This window comes from Ciconia boyciana, chromosome 3 (genome assembly GCF_034638445.1).
Source record: "Ciconia boyciana chromosome 3, ASM3463844v1, whole genome shotgun sequence".
Classification (NCBI taxonomy): Eukaryota; Metazoa; Chordata; class Aves; order Ciconiiformes; family Ciconiidae; genus Ciconia; species Ciconia boyciana.
In genome coordinates, this window is record NC_132936.1 from 83,538,694 (window position 1) to 83,558,481 (window position 19,788).

General features: G+C 35.8%; 1 protein-coding gene across 8 annotated transcripts in view; it reads right to left on the bottom strand.

Moving 5' to 3' along the window:
• Nucleotides 1-300: 300 nt before the first annotated feature.
• The window catches only part of SIPA1L2 (signal induced proliferation associated 1 like 2), a 120,480-nt gene continuing 100,992 nt past the window's right edge, over nucleotides 301-19,788 (bottom strand). For 3 of the 8 annotated variants that reach the window (XM_072856353.1, XM_072856350.1, XM_072856351.1), the window contains 6 exons: nucleotides 18,928-19,147; nucleotides 11,849-11,980; nucleotides 5,206-5,259; nucleotides 4,146-4,269; nucleotides 2,402-2,483; nucleotides 301-1,519 (listed from right to left, as the gene is read on the bottom strand). In XM_072856353.1, the coding sequence (XP_072712454.1) occupies nucleotides 1,373-1,519; nucleotides 2,402-2,483; nucleotides 4,146-4,269; nucleotides 5,206-5,259; nucleotides 11,849-11,980; nucleotides 18,928-19,147 (759 nt within the window). In that variant the 3' untranslated portion in view covers nucleotides 301-1,372. Of the gene's footprint in view, nucleotides 1,520-2,401; nucleotides 2,484-4,145; nucleotides 4,270-5,205; nucleotides 5,260-10,652; nucleotides 10,781-11,848; nucleotides 11,981-18,927; nucleotides 19,148-19,788 lie in introns of those variants that run through there. The other 5 variants (XM_072856354.1, XM_072856352.1, XM_072856355.1 and 2 more) reach the window with 4 other exon arrangements.

The window sequence follows — 19,788 nt, forward strand, 5'->3', positions numbered from 1 at the left end:
TTTGGGTAAAGCAGTTTTTCTCCTAGGTCACTAATCAATGCCTGGGAACAGTCAAAACAGCTTTTGTTCCTTGGCCCGTGAAGCCACCTCCTCGGTTATAGGATAGCACACACCAAAGAGATCAACATTGGTCACGTTGACAGTCCCTCAATGGTAACAAGGAATCGTGAGAGCTCTGGGGGGTGGACTGTCTCCAGACAGAGAACCTAGAGAGTGGGCTGAACAGCACCCTGAGCTATTACTGGTGACAGTGGTTATAGATAACACACGATAAAATAAGTCAGGTTTAGATTTTTAACATTTATTAAAAAAGCAGGATGTATGTTCATTTCAAATTAAACAGTTAAAAATGTTAAAGCATACAAACAAATCAATTGTGTACTAGCAGCATCCAATTGTTAGAATTTTCTAGAACTCCTCAGTACGGTCTTGGCAAGCTAAAAATATTACGACTTGCAACCAACTGACCTCACCATAGTGCAGATAAAACAAACTTTATAAAAACAACAATTTAGGTTAAATAAGCTTAAATAAAGGTGTTAAATACAAGACACTTGATCCAAGCTTCTGTACAAAGATAAACAAATTTGGCATTGTACAATTGATTGGCTGGCTCACACCATACATGATTTCAATAGTTAAGCAGTAGAACTGTTTAGCTGAACATCAACTATACAAAAGTAACTGAAGTTGGGAGTGGGCTAACCCCGGTGAGCCATTTACAAGGCATGTGTATTTTTAGAAAATCAGAACACTGTTTATATTCAGGCACCATTTGTTCCTGCAAATAAATAATCTCTAATGTATCTGCATCCAAACTAGTGTTAAACACATCAGTGCTAACATTTTATAAACACAGCTTTGTGACTATTCACTATACCTCCATTGTTATTGCTATGACAATGTGGACTGTGGAAATAAAACTACTGTACATACAAAAAAATAGAGCACCTTTTAAACATTAAAGTATATGTCTGGTTATTCTTTTTATCTTACAATACTGAAGCCCAAGCTAATGTAAATTGCTTTAACATCTTCACCAGCGCACCTGAAATGCAGGAACTAAAACCCCAAATATTCCTCTTCAGGCAAGCCCCAGCCAGAGCATCTTCTAAAAATGTCTAAAATGACACTAAGGATTTTTTACATTCATCTGCACACGAACAAATATCTGCTACTCTCTGCTTTCTTCATATTAATTTAAAGACGGATTACCACAGTTCTCTCTCCTTTTCAAATGAATAAAGCTGGATAGAGAATGTAGCAGAAACACCTAAAATGGATTGTGAACACAGTGAAATTATTACCCCGCTAATTCAAAAAAATACAGCTGTTACATTGTTCAAATAAGTATTTTCCAGGGGCCCAGTCATTAGGATTTTTTGTCTATCGTATTGAAAAACCATTCTGTAAATTTCCTCAGTTGAGCAGCTGCTGTTTGAGACTCCTCCTGAAGTCTCATGTTATCTTGTCTCAGATGCTGTACCTCTGCTTGGAGAACTGCCTTGTCCTGTTTTTCCTGGTTAACAAAGATACAAGTTGAGTAAAGGGAGTAGTCGTGATGACAGCATTTATTTTTGTTGTTAATACTTCTGTGCAAGTAATACAGTTATATTTTGTTGAGCTCCCTAATCCATTCTGACAACTACTAACTGTAAGTTAATTCCCAATATGCTCCAACTACCTCATTCATTCTGAGAAAATATTGCAAGCTAAAAAGAAAACTAGATGCTACTTTAATACAAAAATTATAGGAGTTTACCCCATTTAACAAAAAAATTCAAGCACTAAAAGGATAAGAAGCTTTTAGCTATTACAAATCATAGGTGAGAGCCCAAGTCATAAGGAATTGATTTCAAGCATACGTTAAGGAACAAAAATACCTAATTTCAAAATTTTCCCTTACATCATTATTTTCTTACCAAAAGCAGTCTCATTTCTACCAGTCCTGGCATTGTCTCCAGCTCAGTCTAAGCTCCAGCTTAGACAGCAAATGAGACAAAGCAAGTCACTGTTACATGATCAAGATACCACAAGGCAACAAGGATGACAAATCTGGAGTGCTAACTACTTAGCCACAGTGCCCGTGTCCATATCCCTATCCATTGCTAAATCCAAGGTACCATAAATGGAGATGAAGTGCCTCATTCTTTCTGGGGTATGACTATATATAGGACAGTTATTCTGGAGTTAAGACCCATAAACTAGTTAGCCTTGGGGCAGCTTGTTCACATAACCACTCCCACAGGACCTTCCGCACCTCAGTGTTCTGATCAACCACTGGGCTCTACCATTCATTAATTACACTATCTAGTTTAACTGATGTACTTTTTTCAAGCCCTTGATGACCTCTGCATAAAAATATAACTATTAAAACTGGAGAGTAATAATGATCTCTTACCTTTCTCAGGTCGGTTTGTAGTTGCCGGAGGATGACCTCTAGCTGGTTTACTTTTCCAGTCAGAGTACTTGGAGCATGTTCCCTGTAAAGTAAACCACTACCTTCACTCTGGGTTAGTTAAAAACATTTTCTCCCCCAGCTTTTGCAAACACTTTTAGTGATAGCAAAGGAAACAAATCAGTTTAGGCATACTTAGGAAAACACAGACAAAACCAGCATCGGCAAAAGGCTATTACTGTAGACATGGCTGCAATATCTGAAATATGACACTGCCTCTCATGTAAATCAGGCAGAAATTACAATGATTTTAAGAAGGAATGTTTTAGGAATTATTTGCACATACCCTCACAGTGCAAGTCAAACTTGCTGCTAAATGGTGTGCCGAGCACATTTGTTAACAAGCTGCTTTCTGATAAGGACCGTACTAATCTGAAGCAAGCTGCAGCAGCAATTATTGTAAACCAAAAGAGCTGTTAAAGAGTTCTTTTGTCTGGTCTGCAGTTCTGTCATTTCCAGTAAAGGATAAACCTATGGCTTTATGGAGAAAAATATTTTATTTAAAGGTCAAAACATGAAATATTGCCACAGGTTAATCAAATGCATGACTGAGGGAAAATACTGAGACTAGCTTCTGTTTCCTGTATGACAATGAGCACTGTGGGAGACAGTTTTGTATCGTTATAGATGAAATTAGCCATAATGTGAATCATTTTGTCTAGAAGAGAGAAGCTGAAGAGAGAAGCTTTATATACAAAGCTGAATCAGCTGCTTCATGCAAGTGCACAAATCTGACAGATTTGCCAATGCTAAAAGTGGAACATCTTTAACAGTCTTTTGCAATCCTTACTGATCACTAGGCTGGGGAAAGATGTGGACTTAGAAGTCATTACAAGAAATGAGCTTTACCATGCAAGTAAGTTAATTTGTGTAAAATTGTTTCAAATTAAGATGTGATAATCTAACAAGCAAGAAGACTTTTCCCTCCGTTTCCTGTTCTTCCATTCCTGCAGCTGAAGAGCAAAGCTAATCAAAGATGTGTTTTTCTTTTAAAGTGTGCTAGTGGGCAGATTATGCTGCTGAATCTGTGTTTTTAACAAGTGTACTCTGCACATCAGGGAAGACAGGGGGAAAAAAAAAAAAGAAAAAAAGAGAATAATCTCTCCCAGAGCACTGGGAAGAATTCAAAGAATCGGGCAGTTTGGCATAAAAGTTTCCTGCAGTCCTCAGTTACAGGTCCTCTTGATTTGTTTACCTCTGTATAAATGAAAAATTATGTATTTGCGAGTAGCAAATAGTTGCAAAAGATAGGTAGGAACACCTGTTCCAAAGTCCGAGACATTTGCTGCAGATAAGGTTATTGCATACTACACAGTTGAGCTCATTATTGGTTCTATTCAAATGAAAATAGAAATAAGCATAACACAAATTGTTATTGTATAGGAGGAATACAGTGAAAAATTTGATTCGCTGAAACTCTGCATCTAACAGCACTTTGCATTAGAGGCCTATTCTAGTGAGAGCACTTTATCTGACTATACTACATATTTTCTAGATAGAACTGCTCAGAGGTTGATTTCAAGCAACAACATTTTTCAAAATTAAAGTAAAGACATGATCATACAAGGTAACAGGTCTGCCATCAAATAGCAGTGAAACATGCATACAGGCAATTTGACATGCGACATTAAGAGAAAATATTTTCTTAAAATATTTTTGTAAGAAATACGCTTTAATTCTGACGTACCCGGTAGCCTCAAGGAAATCTTTTCCATCTGTGGGACTCTCATCCAAAGGTAACTCTTGTGTTTCTTCCAAGCCCTGAGCTTGTTGCATATCATTCAAGGTGCAAAAAGATGCTACTCTCTGATCTGTAAAAAAGTAACGTAAGGATACGTTTAAAGCTGGACATATATACAAAATAAAAGGCTATATTACAGCCATTATCCTGGTTCAGTTAGAGAAATGGATGTAGGTTTCTACATCACAGCTTTGAAGATAATCAGCAGATGTAAAGTATATTCCAACTAGTTGGCTTCCCCACATCTGCATCCAAAGGCAACCCCAAAGCAATTTTTTGTGTCTATCAGCAGAGTGAGACAGATTTGTTTGACCCATTAATGCTGATATGAACAGTAAATTGGTCTTGATGAAATCTGCAGAAAACCATTTGAGATTTCAGGGCCACAACCAATGATGATAATAATTCAGCGAAAAGGTTTGCATTTTCCATGGACTTAAAGCCATCAGATTCCTCAGAAATCTGCACTGTTCGTTTCGTACTGTTTTACTGTCTCAAGCATTTGCAGAACCTAAAGGTAATCTGCATACTTGAAAAACAATACATTCACACTATTTTTATCAATTGAGATTTTGTTATCTATATTACTAAGGCACGCTATTATCTACATTGGATTCCATTAGAACATAATCTAACAAGCACAGATGTAATTACCTATGGATATACAGTGTGGTTGCCACAATACATCAGTCACCACATAATAGAAGTATGCCATGCAGATCATCATTGCACAGAACAGGAGTAAATGATATATTCATTAGGATTTAATTTGTCTTCTTTAAAAAAAATACATATTCTGTGGAGATTGATTTAACTTATCTCTGTCAAACAAAATCCATGTCTGTAGGCTTGTAGAAATTCTGGCGACAACATGCCTGCCTTGCCCTTTCTCCCCTTGCCTACCACCCCACAGGCCCAAAGCTTGCATTATCATGCAAACGTGCAAACATAGGAAATATTAAAGAAAGTTTACAAAAGGCAAAAGTCATCAATCCCAGACCATCACCTAGAAACGGCGTGTGATGACAGAACGGCCCAAATTCTTCATCTGAGTCAAAACCTGGAATAAGATTTAGAATGTTCCTATAAACAAGACAGTCCATCTCCACTGGAGCAGCTGTGGCCCTCACGTACAGCGCCCACAGTGGAACACTCCCCATGCAACTCATGCTGGCTCTCACTCTCGGCCTTGTGATGTCATTTTTACACAACACCGACATGACAGTAAGCATGAGGTGTCATGCCCCGTGTCTCTCGTAGTAATACCCAGTATTGTGACACAGCGTGGCAACTTGGCATGATACGTAGCAAGACAACCCTCCAAACTCTAAGCATCCAAACAGTGAATATAGGCCAGATCATTTTAACTAGGAAGGAAATTTTGGTTTAAAAGTTTTTTACCAAACAAAAATAGGAAATCACTAAAAAGCTCTTTAAAGGGATTTTTTAAATGCATAGTTTTAAGGAATAGCAAAGATGGACAATTCATTCTATAATATAATGACGAAAAGTTGCATGTCATTTTTTGTCCAATTTTAAAGACCGCAGCTCATTTCCCCTGCTTTTATCCTTATTTCTGACTAGTGATGGATCTCAGCAAATACAAACGTGACTTTCATATGTGCTGACAATAAGGTAAGAATATAATTTTAAAAACATAACCAATGACATCATTTACAGATTTGAAACTTACTAAATTGAATAGATTTAATTAGTACAGATAAACTAAAACTAGCTTCCCAGATCAAACGCAGTGTGTAGGCCAGAAACAAGACTGTGTAAACAATCAGTTTGAGGTACGTATCCAATTATTGATTTCACCCTTACACTGGTCACATTTTCATAACCACTTGACAGAAGAAAACAAAGCCAGCAACAAACGTTATGCTGTTGCTATTTTTTCTATGGCCAACAATACGTGACATGTGACATTGTGTCTCAGAGGCAATTCTACTGTAATATAAAAAAATCTGCATTTTTCTCCCTCTGCCGAGTGAGCGTAATTAAAGAGAATGGCCACTTGTCTGGTTTATGTTGTCAGTTGAGAAAATGTTTTGTCAGTTTGATCCCCCCAGCAATATTTGAAAGCATCTTTTTCTTGACAGATAAAAGCAGGTGCAAAAACAGGTACATGCAGCTGTCAATGAAATCATGTGATGCCATTTTTAAACACAATATTTTAAAATATTTTCATATTATTTCAACACACAACAAAAACATAAAAACATGCGTGCTTGCAATGAAGTATAATGTGCAGATTAACTTTTTCTTCCTTGTGTAATCCCTAACGAATTTCAACTCCACAATTTAAAAATAATATTAACACTTAGAGTAGGAAATTAATTGTTAAACCTTTTCTATTTTCCTAGTATAACTTAAACATATTTTTCCAATATTCATATCTTTATAAAATATGAAACCATATTCTCACATTCATCAGGTGAGGAACAAAGTCACTACATGGCCACTAATAACCAGAATTCTCCAATCATATAACATGCTACGTAAATTCCTGTGTTGCTCTTCAAAGAGTAGTTCCTTAATTTTCAAAAGCCAGGTTAGTGTCAAAATCATTCTCTGAACAAGTTAGTAACACAATAAATTTCTGTAATAACTAGTACATCAAGAAGATCCCGGACTAGCAAAATATTTTGCCTTTGAATAGTTTTCAAGTACTTTTAAAGACACATTTTTATTTTCAGTAAGTATGTCAAATCTCACTGATCTCCCTATAAGTATTCATGCTTAGCAATAGTTCCACCAATTTACTATTTAAATCAGAACTGTTTTTAAACCTGAATTGTGGTGAAGGTTGAACTTGTGCTTCAAAGAGCAAAATCTTCCTACTGATTTTTGGTTTATTTCTTCTTAACAGAATTGGCTTGACTCTACATTCATGAAAATGAAATCAAAGCTACCTTCACCAACAGTTAATTTTTCGTAAGAAAAATCAAGTGTATTTCTGACTATGATGCTGTAGACATAAGTTCTGCTTCCTCCAAACTATAGGGACACCTCCTATTCAATTCAAGTGATATGTGCATACTAAATAGAAGAAAATACATGTAAATCTCAGAGCTCTTATTTTTATCTGGGACATCCTTGCCAAACCCCACATAGGACCCATGCATAGAAAACTATTTGCAAAAATATATTGTTGTTTATATCAAAAGTTTAACCAACAGCTGACTTAGCAAGACCAAAGATGAGACAAAATGCATGTCTCACTTTAAAGTAATAGAATTGTACAGTTGTAACCACTAAGAATTTTAATCTGGATTTTCATTGTTCTAGACCACTAACAGAGGCCAGAAAAAACTCCAGACAATTTTGATGTACGGGAGAGCAGAAAAGGCTCAAACGAATATAGTGCATGAAGCCTCTCTCTCATTATTACGGCAAAGTCTACCCACAAATGTACACTGACATATGCACTGAAGCAAAAAGAGTTACACATGCATGCACTAGAAATGACCAAATGTTAACTAAATATTTTCATTTTTTCTTTTTCTAGCAGTTTAACATACTAATTTGGTTAAAATAATTATCTCTCATGCTGAATGCTTCACTTCTTTCTCATTATGCTATGTGTAGCATTACTTGCATTAAGCTATAAAGATTTTAAATGGAAGTATTAAAATAATATTAATTATAGTAGCACAGATGTTTCTGCAAAGATAAATTGGCATTAAGAAACACTGCATTATGATTGGCACTAGTAGACATTCATAAAAATAACCTGGAAAAAAATCAGAAGTTGAAACCACCTATTTTAATGAACTAAATCAGAGACATCAGAGGGACCTTCTTAGGCTGTTAATTCCCACAATATGTTTTACCAGACACTAAATAGCTTTTTTTAAGCACAATAACCCCAGTTTAAAGTAGCACAAATAGTACAAAGTTCTATTCATAATAATAATCAATATTTATGCTTGTGTCAATTCTCCTCTATAATGACAGTAACAGATATGGACATCTAGAAAGGCTTCTTCTTTTGCTCCCAAAACATGGAAAAGATCCAAAATTAGCCACCAGCAACACAATACAAATGTTGAAAGCTAGTCCTTCTTCCCTAACTTGAAGATCTATTGGAAGGAGAATACAAAAAGAGCATTAAAAAATACATTCTCTCCTTTTCCCTTATTCTTTTCTGAGATGTCTTTGTTCTCCTTTTTCTAATTTGGCTTTCCCATTTATTCTATAAATCCTCATGTCTTTATCTTTACTCAGTTCAACATGCTTTCTTTCTTTTTGCTTCAACTTCCTTTTTCACCCCAACTGCCCTCCCTAAAACCCTACCTCTTTTGCTGTACAGTCACATCCAGTTCTATCTATTTTTTATTGTTTGCTTCAGGGACGGAAACAAAAATTTTACAACAGTGTATTTTAGCATGTCAACTGCTCCCTGGTTACCATCGCTCTGCAGCTCCCACCAAAACAGGAGAAGGGAACTGGAAGTAGCCTACCCATATATGAAAGAAATGGAAGGATACCCCTTGCTACTGACTGCATGCATGCTAAAGATGATCTCTGTATAAATATCAGCGTCAAAACTATGTCCTGCAAAGGAAGGCAGTGCAAAGACTTAAAATAACGTTGCACTGTGCTCAAGCTTATGGACACTGACCCTCAACAGACACAGCTCAAGCAAAACCGCTTACTGATGCAGCTTCCAGAGCCTGTGGAGTTACAGCTCTCCATTGCACTGTGAAGATCTGTCTCAGGAATAACAGAGGATTTTCAGGAAAAGTTTGAAGTAAATATTCAGCTTCCCAAAAAGGTTCTTGCCAAGCAAAAGCAGTGAAAATTAAATCCTCACAAAGTGAGAAGCATTATCATCATACTTTCAATTAAAAAAAAAGTAATGACTTACTCCACCCTCATGGACCACAGCTTAAAAACTGCCGTTCTACATAGGACCAAGGCTTCAGCTGGATAAAAGCTAATACTTATTAATAAACAACTTAGTCAATTGTTCATTTGGGGCAGGGGGAGAGGGGGAGCTAAAAATGAGACCGCTGTTCTTGTTACACCCATGAGTAAACTCTGAGTACAGATGATGGCAGCAAAAATCTTGCTACTATATTTAATTCCTAATTCAATTGATGCCAACATTATAAGCACCTAAAAAGTCTATATTTAACATTAATCGAGATTCAATTGCATTTTAAGACAGACAGGTGAAGGATTGTGAGGCCCACATTATGGACGTTGAACTGATCAAAATATGTAAATTGTCAACATACAATCTAGAGAGATCACAGGGCAAAAACCCTGACCTTTGAATCAGATTGGTAATTCTAATAAACTGATATTAAGAAAAGACCTTGTACAAAAAAACCCCTAAAATTAAGTCTTGTATCTAGGTTCTAGAACAGAACACAACTTTGAAATATGAGGTTGGCAAAGCCAAACTAGAGAGCAACTCTAACATTAACGTCTTAAATCAGTATTAAACAAGTCTTATCCATTTTGTGATCTTTTTCATTGAAGGTTTGGGGAGAGGCGTGTTGTTTGTTTTGGTTTTTTTTGAGACTGTCCTATATAAAATGTGATCACATTTCCATCCAGTTTAATAAAAAGATCAAAGCAGTTTTACATTCAGAAGTGGACAAACTTTAGAATCATCCACTTTCTTTTTCACATTGATAGAATGCAGAACAGTAGTTCCAAGCTATTTTTAAATGGTAAGTTGAAGCAACTCCTAAGTCAACAACAGTAAAATACATAAGGGAACTGCACCTGCTAATTCATATCCAACATATTCCCTCCCAGTGATTTTTTTATGACATGACTATCAGTTATTCTTTTTAAAATTACTTTCAAATTGCAAGACATAGGATAGAGAAAGTTGAACAAGGGCTTAAAAATTCCATTCCTTGTAAAAATTTCAAATTGCAGTACTATGAATTTAGTAAAAAAATTTTATAAATAATCTAACTTATACACAGATGTCTCTACTGCAGAGGCCTAAACAGAAAAGAATTACAATCCTTCATACAAAACTAGATTATTATTTACTACTCAAATTCTTACAATAATTAAAAAAAAAAAAGTTTCTGTCTTGCAACTCAGACCATCAGTTCTTCAGCATTATCTACAGATATATCTAAGATTTTTGCAATTAAAACCCAACAAGTGAATACTCCTCCTCCCTATGATAGCGCACTGTGGATAGCTATGTTGTTCTACCTCTCTCTCTCAAATTCACATAGTAATTACACTCACATAACACTTACCAAAGTGAAATTATTTTCATCACGATGTTAAGTAGTGAAAATACTGAAAATCTATTAAAGTTTTCAAAGAAAGCTGAAAATACAGGAGCATAACTGGTACAGAATGACCTTTTAGTCAGCTGAACTCAAAATTTTTATTAGCATTTAAAAATATTCTTCAAGTACAAAGTTATGGAGTTAGTAGTTTACTGATCCAAATCTATTTTCAGTTGTTTAAGATGTCAGTGACAAATAGCAGGTTGTTCCCCGAGCAATCAAACAGCAATGCACGGGATCAGTTGTCAGATTCCCAGTGTCACGGTACTTCCTTCCAGCTACAACAGGCGTGTTTGAGTAGTACTGAATAGTAATGAATGCAGATACGGTTAATCAAGTTAAGAAACAATACAGTACTTCAGATTGCTCATCATCATTGTTGGTCTGGGTTTTTAACTATGCTGTTTAAATTAGTATAGTAAGTAGTTCTGAAGAGCTTTCGATCAAATTGAAATTTAATCTCTTCATACTTAGGGAAGGAATCAGGTACCAGAAAACTGATTCCCATGGTTGCTTTTAGTTAAAAAACCAGAAGAACATCTCATCACTAACTTCACAACCACTTTTCCTCATAAAGTTAAGACCTACACCTTATATAGCGGTGACTGTGGTAATGTCATCGTTATTCACAGATAACTCTGACTTCCCATACATTCACTCATGAGAGTAACACCAGTTAAGAAATGTCAGAAATTTTAGGACAGCACAGCGACCTAACATAAACACCCCTCAGAAACAACAAAACACAAATATTCAACTGTATATATTCATATATACACTCAAACCAACATCCACCTTCCTGTGTTTATACATTATGTGTAGGTTTAGCTCTCAGAGAGGCGAACGGGGTTTTTTCTTAGTTAACCTGATCTTATAATGTAATAATGCAAAACCAGTCTATATCCTGCACCTCAAGTTCTGCTACTGGAAAATATAGTGTACATTTTTGCTGTTTTTCAAGGGCTTATTATGAAAACTGAGAGGGACTGCAACATCATTTGGACTACACGTGCAAGTTTATAAACACAACACAATAAACTCAGGGAAGTGTTACTCCCAGTTTTATTTTAAACATCTAACTTAAATGCTTTGAATCTCTCCTTCAGAGCACCTGATTTTTCCAGTTGATTACAGAAGGAACTTAGGCCCCTAAGTGGATTAATTGTATCTAAGATAGATACTGAAAGTATCATGAATACCCCAAATTTTCAGTGACAATCTTCCGCACTGAGAAGGGATACTGTCAAAAGAACTAAACGGGCTACGGAGGCAAACACGGGATTTTTGTAATTCAAAATGTGGCTATACAGTATATATTTCAAAAAAAGTTTGTGTACTGAACATCAATCTTTATTCAAATTTTCCTGTTACCTTCAAACGCTCGTGCAGCATCTACCAGGTGGGACCAGTCTAGCCCTGTGGCAGTGTCTGGCAGGGGCATCAGGCCAGCATCATTGAATTTGGCTTTATCAGATAAGGACCCATCTGAGAACCAGAATTCATCTAAACAATAAACACAATAATTAGTCTTCCTATAACAACGATGTACAATTAATTTTGAAGCTATTATAATGAACTCTAAAAAACGTGTAAGCGAAGAGTTCTTATCTTCATTTCTCTTGTTTCTGTCTTTTCCTGTTCAATACTCAGTATGGGTGGAACAATTTTTAAAGTTTGGCAGAATAAGATGGGAAGGGTTTCTAAAGGGTTTTTTGTGCCACTTTGCACATGATGTGTTCTTTGCATTTTCATATGAATGCTGTGTGAGTAGGCAGCATCCATTCTTAAAGCATACCATATTAAACCTGAGCACTGAGCAGAAAAGTTGCTAGATACAGAAAGCTATAAAGAAGGTTGTGAAACAACATACGAGTATTTACATGCAGAGTTTTATTCTGAAACTTAAATATTTCAGTTCCAGAAGCAATTTAAAAAAATATCACCTGCTTTTCTTTTAATGCATTTGTAAATTCTAGCCTATATCCAAAACTCACTTTCACATTGAAAATACTACCCTATTAGTTTAATATTTGTAGCTGTATATCCAAGGACGTAAGACTTGTGTGCCGATCTCTAAGCTCCAGAGTGAGCTGTAACACATTGTATACTGTAGATAGATTGTATATTAATTGAAATGTATACACTATAGAGTTAGTTCAAACACAGCTTTGAGTTATGCAGTCTTTTAGAAAGGTGCCACAAACACATATCTTAGTAGAGGAGATGCTAATTTTCATAATTATCTTAAATAGTATTACATTTTCCTTATCTATCCATAGCAATCTTCACTCTGATCAATGTGAACATATTAAAATGAATACTGCTGAACAGGCACACAGAGGTTCTTAAAACTGAACATAAACCAAATACATTATTTATAATCACATTTCATCTTAACCATAAAGCTAGTGATACAATATTGTACTTTTATTACATAGTATAGTCAGGAAAAAAGAAATTTTGCTTCAGATGCATCTACTCTATTAAATAAAAAGGTCAAAATAGTAATTTTTCCTCAAATATTTCAGAAGGAAATTTCCATCTAGTTATTCCAGTGATTCAGACTAATATTTATGAGGAATATTTTTTCCAGGAAAACACCAAACACAAAAATCAATGAAGGAAAAAAATGCACACATACAAGTGGAAGATACATTATAGTTTAAGAAAATGGCATGTTGTCATTATCCTGATACCAATGAACAAGAATACCAAAGTCCACTTGAATTAAAGATTTCTGCCCTAAAAATCCAAAAGCAGTAGCCTGTTACAGAGCATTCTACTGCACAGAGCAACGATTAGAGCATAACATATATTTTGCAGAACGCTTATTTAAAAAAAAAAATCAGAAACAGGAAAGTGAAGGAGGTTTGCAATCCTCTGTCAAAACTTAGGAGTCCCACAAAGCAAAAACAATGCAGAAGAGGTAAAAATCCTGTTTACTGTGGAATTTATCTTGTTCTACAACTTATATGAAAGATGCAGTATTTTTATATTATAATTGGAAGTGGCTTGACAAACCTCTGTAAAAATATCTTTCTCAATACCCACTCTTAGTATGCAAAAGTGGATGTTATATGAAATGGAAAATGTAATATACAAATATATTCTATCCATACATCTGTACTAAGATTTTATTTTCAGTTCCTTATAAACATACATAAAATCTTATCTAAGGTTACCTTGGGGTGAAAATACATTGGAAGCTCAACATCAGAGCAGTCTCTGAACTTTTGTATATGACCTGGGAATTATAAGAACCTTATCTATGCAAGGACAAATGTTTTATATATCCCTGTTGTGAAAAATAGACAGAATGCCTTATTTGAAAGGCCAGCAAGCCAGCTTTTGGTTCCAGACCAGCAGGCAGGCCCTAAGGGACAGCCCTTGCTTTTGTGTGATCAGCCTACAGAGACTGATTGTGAAACCTGTCAGGAAGATGCCTGTTCCCACTGCGATTCTGCTGGCTTTCCAAATTAAAGTGTAGGAGTGATATATTCACCAGCAGTCATCCTTCATTATGCATTGTCTTTGTGAGAACCTCAGTTCACCTTAGGGTGGATCCTCTTCGGTCCTGCATAAGACCTGACAGAGCAACTCAACTGCAGAAAGCCTGCCAGAGTAGAGATTTGAATATTGATAGCTCTGAAAATGCAAGTGCTCATACTGATGCCTGAAATTATAGGCAGAACAACTGAACAGGCATGAGTATGCCACCACAGAATAATTCATTTTCAAGATATAAATTATGTGTTCTTGTGCAATGGGGGGGGGGGCCGGGGGGAGAAAACTTAAAAAAAAAGAGCTCTAATGATATAGGCCTCTCTGTGCTTTTGAATTTCAGAAAATATTGTTTGTATTTCAGGAATGCTCTGAGTGAGATGAATTATTTCTAGCCTCCTGTATTTGCATTTCCTCCCTGCTCCTCCTACTTCACTGTTACCTCCACTTTTTCTCTGTATGACAGCCATATTAGCAGCTGCAGGCTGCCTGTTGTCTTCCTTTCTGATCTGTGCAAAGGTGGCAAGTTATGCTTGAGCATGCCCACCTCTGGGTGTCCAGGAGGATATGCCTAATCTCATAGGCTGCTATCTTCATTGCCTACAAGATTGGTTTTGAAGCAACACAGACTTAGCCCTTATTTCCTTTGAGGAAACAATGTGTTATCTTTCAGTTTTAAAGATTATTTTATTTGCTGTACTCCTTTCAGCACAAAATCATTGATCTTGTGGTTTCTGGTCCTTTCAGTTATGTCACTCTCTTCCTACACTTAGGAATTTTCTTTATTTTTATTATTGATACATAAAAGTATAAAGCATTTTGAAGGGTCCTTATTTTCACGAAAATTATATGTTCAGTTCAGTTTCCAACAGAGCTCCTCAAATTGACTGTCATCAGTCCCACATACCTCTGTATTCAAAGAGTACCTAGTTATACAGAAAGAAGAAAGATTCTCCTGACTTAACCTTTTGTACTTCAAACAAGTATCCTGCTTCAGTTGGAACTGCTACTTTTATGGAGAGGCTGTAGATCATGAAAAAATATCTGCTAAGTACTCCTCACTTACTGTGCTCACACTAGACATGTCATTTAACAAGTAGATTATCTCAAAAGATGGTGCAGCTGAAGGAACATATCAAGTCATATGCAGACAAAAAATCCCATTGTTTGCTTCCTGTTCTTCTTTCCTGCAATCACCAATTACATCTCTATGGTCCTCTTAAACAACAGCTTCTGCCTGTCGAACCATTCCCTTCTTCAGTATTACCTAGGGTTGCCCTAAGACTCCCTTCAAAGATGCCAGCCTGCTAGTAGACTTTCTCATGGACATATGCTCACGTTACTGTTAGAATAGCGGACATGTGCTCCCAATAACTACTCTTCCCTTCCCTTTTGTTATTGAAAATAGTCTCATGTTCTGGTATGCTGGATTATTCACTGTGTGAGAGTCTGTAACAGACAACATACATACTCCTTTGGTCAGGTGAATTATTTAATCAACAGCCTTTACTTGCTTACTGAAAAACTGATTCACAAATTGTTCACATTGTACGTCGTAAATACACAGTGATGCTCTTCCATTTTAATACTGCTTCTTACCAACGAGGTTAGTTTGGGATTGAAGCTAACACTGGTAGTAAACCAGTTTTAAGATAGACTTTCATCTAATAACATTGTTGCAGATATAACAGCTGCACTTCTGGCAGCCTTCTCCCTATGGTATGTATAATCTGAGAATTTTCAGAATTTGTTAGTGTATCAGTGCAAAATATTCCCTTCCCTATGACCCTCTTCACTGCAAGTATCCTGCACCTTGCTCCTTTCCTCACAGCACAGGAATGTCATGCCAGTGTATCACTCAGAGCATTTTTCTTTCCCCTTTCTTTTTGTGTTTCATAGTAGGAGTGGACCACTGTCCCTGCAATGTCAGTCAGGCTGCCTCCATGTGTCTCCCTGGGTTTCCGACTTGTGTTAGTACACTAGTTCTGTATCAGTGGTTCTCATTGTTTTCATTCTTTTCCTACTAGTTCAGCTGCCATGAATTTGCAAGACAGGGATAGATTTGTACCTGCAACCATGTATGGCATGCTAGAATCACTCAATGGGAACAGCACTGTCTCAGTTAGGGAATCTTTAATGTCCCTAAGGTAAAATTCCAGAGTTCTCAGCTACATGAGTTCTGCTTTCTGGTTTAAGTTAAAAATAAGATAAAATGAAATAAATCTTTCTACATTTGTGTACTGTGTGCAATCAACAGCACTCAGCTGTCCAAGCTTGCATTTCAGGCTTTACTGAAAGCAACTCTTCTTTCACTTCAGTTCCCCCAGTGATAAAATAATAAAAAAATCCTATAGTCCTATAGCTTCATTTTCTCATCTCCTTCCCACAGTCAACATCACACACAGTTGAAGTTTCTGTTTCCATATTTGCATGGTTGTTCTGCCTGATAATTCTGATCAGGTTGCCTATTATGCTTTGGTTTTGGTGCTGCCTTGCTTACCTATTAATCACACACTTTTCCTTGCTAGAGGGATCTCACGAGACTTGGTGCTGCCACAATATTTCACGTACCACATGCTGGGTAATAACATGCAAGAACGTATCTTTCTAAAATGAATTCCAGCCAAACCCACACTATTTCCACTGATTTCTGTAAACATTAAATATCAGTAAAATTAAAATGTTTTAAGACCACAAACATATGTATTTTACAAAAGACATTACTATGACAGCTAAGAATCCTGGTACCTGAAACTACAATGTCAAGCTAAAATTATAAATGAAAAAGAAACCTCTCACATCACCACTGCTATAGAATGTAAATATCTGCCATGCAGGTATACACTGCAACACCTGCTATGCACTGATTACAAAAACCTTCCTAACAAGAGCCAAAGTTAGCTTCTTATATGGAGATACTGACTAACTTTATTTTGGCATGATGTGTTTGTTTTCAGAGTGTAATTACAGATAACCAATTAAATCTTCCTCGAAACAGCCATCATAAAAGATCTTATATTGCTGGCATTGAAAGGCACTTTTATAATACAAAACCAGAAGCAGAAAATAGAGGTTGTACATGAAAATAGCATAAACTACCTTGGATATCAACAATCAGCTTCATTTTGACTGACAGGATACTAGTTTCATCTTTTTTCCCAGCTATGTGTATAAATAACTTTCTGTATCTAAGCAGCAGCAAGAATGGAAAATAAGGTGTTTAAGACAGAACTAATACATAAAACACTAAAATTTCACTGTGGGAGGAGCAGTATACAGCTTGAGTGTACACCATTAATTGCCTTGTGTCAATCTCCAGAATAAAAGCACACTGAAGGTTTGATCCCATTGCACATTTACCTTTCCAAGAAACAGCTCTAAAAACACAGGCCTAACATAGTAAAAGAAAAAAATACAATCAGGATGCCTGATTATATACATAGCTCCTTCATACACTACAAAATCTACTGAATTAGTCTCAAATGAAACAAAATGGGTCTCCATTCTCTATCAGTAAAAGCAAAGGATTTTTTCATAATAAATGTATAGTAAAGAGTTTCACGGTGATACAAGAATATTTTAAGAATGGCAAAAGGTACACCAAGCACGCATTCCCATCTGAAGCAGGAATTTAGCACTTGTTTGCACTACCAGTTTAAAATTAATCAGTGGTTAGTGACTAAAACTTGGTCTCATAGCTGAGCCCACTATAACTAGAAAAGTGTTTTGTATACAAGGCTTACTTCTGAAAGTTGGCAAGTGACTGCTAGCTCCTGAAGGACATGATGAATGACAGAGCCCTTTTTATTACTATTTCTTTTAAGTGATCTATCTGCATTCTCTCTGGACACGCGCCTACAAAAGTCCTTAATGCTTTCAAGAAATCCACCCACAGCTTCTTAACTATGGACTTCAGAGTCCACAATTGCTCTACTATTTTTTTAAATTGCGGTCAGCTGTGATGCAATATTAAAGTAGCTAACTAAATGTACCTTTTTTTTTTCCTAGACAGAGTGGCCCCTATAAGTCAGCCTAAAATAATTGAGAAGTGAAGAGATTTAGCATTTTTTAAAAAAAACAATTCACTCCTACTAAATATATAAATATGGATGTGTAGCCTAAATATATGTATTTGTCTGTGTAGATTTGGGCTGTGGTATATAAGCATATATATTTTTCACAGTTGCCTTTTTTTTTGTTATTTTCATAATTTTAATTCCATTTTTTCTGCAAAATTACTACAAACTTTATAGTTCATCACTCCATATTGGAGTTATTGCAAGATAAGCATATAATAAAGATCTTGAAGACCTCACAAGTAGACACCTTCATAAAATAGATTTAATTTAGCACCCCAGACTACTCTTTTTCTGCCATTAAAAATGAAGTGTTATTTGCAAAAGTTTTACTAACATGTTAAAAAAGGTATCAGCAAATTCAGTTTTGAAATTGGAGATGATGACAACTACTACACATTTCCTTTTAAGATGTTACCAAAAGGATTATCTAAATAGAAGCTGTCACATTTAGTTATTATTTTGAGTATATTTGTGAATATTTCAGTAATTTGAACACACATAAAAAATAAACAAATAAAAATATTAAAATGAACCAGGCCAGCTTGTCCTCATTGGATCACCACTGGAAAATAAAATGATAACAAGAAATATCTTCAGACAAATATTTGTTGCCTGTCACTGGTCTCTGGAAAATTGTTGGGGAAGTAAAGTGAATGCTATCTCCAAACATGATAAATTTGAATTGATCACTAAACTAAGGCAAGCATAAGCATGTACTGCTGACCAAATATGCTTTTACTAGGATATCTAGAGCACTGATTGACATTTCATAATTTCACCTTACAAGTAAAATCTAACTTAATATTTGGTGATTTGTTTGAGTTTATTACAAATATTCCAAACTCTGCAATGACAGCAACAATCACTTACTTCTCAGATTTCCCATTCCAGGAGTCAGGCTCATTCTGGGAGGCAATGTGCTGTGATATGGTGGAGTGGTGCTGAATAAGATATCATTTGGCAAGGCCTGGTCTAGCATTGAACTTCGAGAGCTAGCATATGAAGATCCTCTTCGATTGCTACATATACTCTCATCAGATAGGGTACGGTAAAGTGTCCTCCGTGGAGAAAGGTTTCCATAAAATGAAAACTAAACATCAAAATATGAAGATATAAGAACATGTATTACTGGTTAAAATAATTCACACAATCATAACCTATCATCAGTTCTTGGGAGTATTTTTCTAGGCAGGCACTCTGGAATTCTTGAGCTAATACAGAAGATCAGAGATTTGTTCCACCATATCAGATCTACTGGGGCCTCAGAAGAGTTACTGAACTGGATTTTCCTACTTCTTGGTATTTTGGAACATATCACCATGAATTTATCAGATACTGTATAGTTTTATTAATTATGAAATGTTAAATGAAACCTCCGTAGCCTTATGACAGCAATGTTTCCCAGAAATATATATAAGGTTACCAACTCTGGCAACATTTATTCAAGACCATACATAGAACTGTTTGATTTTAATTTGAAATGACTACACTTTAATTTAAACATTCTGAACTGATATATGGTGCAATATAATTCATTGGACAATAAAATTGACTTGAGACACTGCATCTCTCCAGATATCACAAAACAGGCTTAGAAAAGAGGATAATAGAGTTCAGTGAAAACTGTTTATGCATTTCAAAAAGCTACTTAAACCACAACCCAAATATCTACAGTAAAACAAGATGTTACTGTATTGTAAAACTGGGCCATTCTACTTCATAAGTCATTCC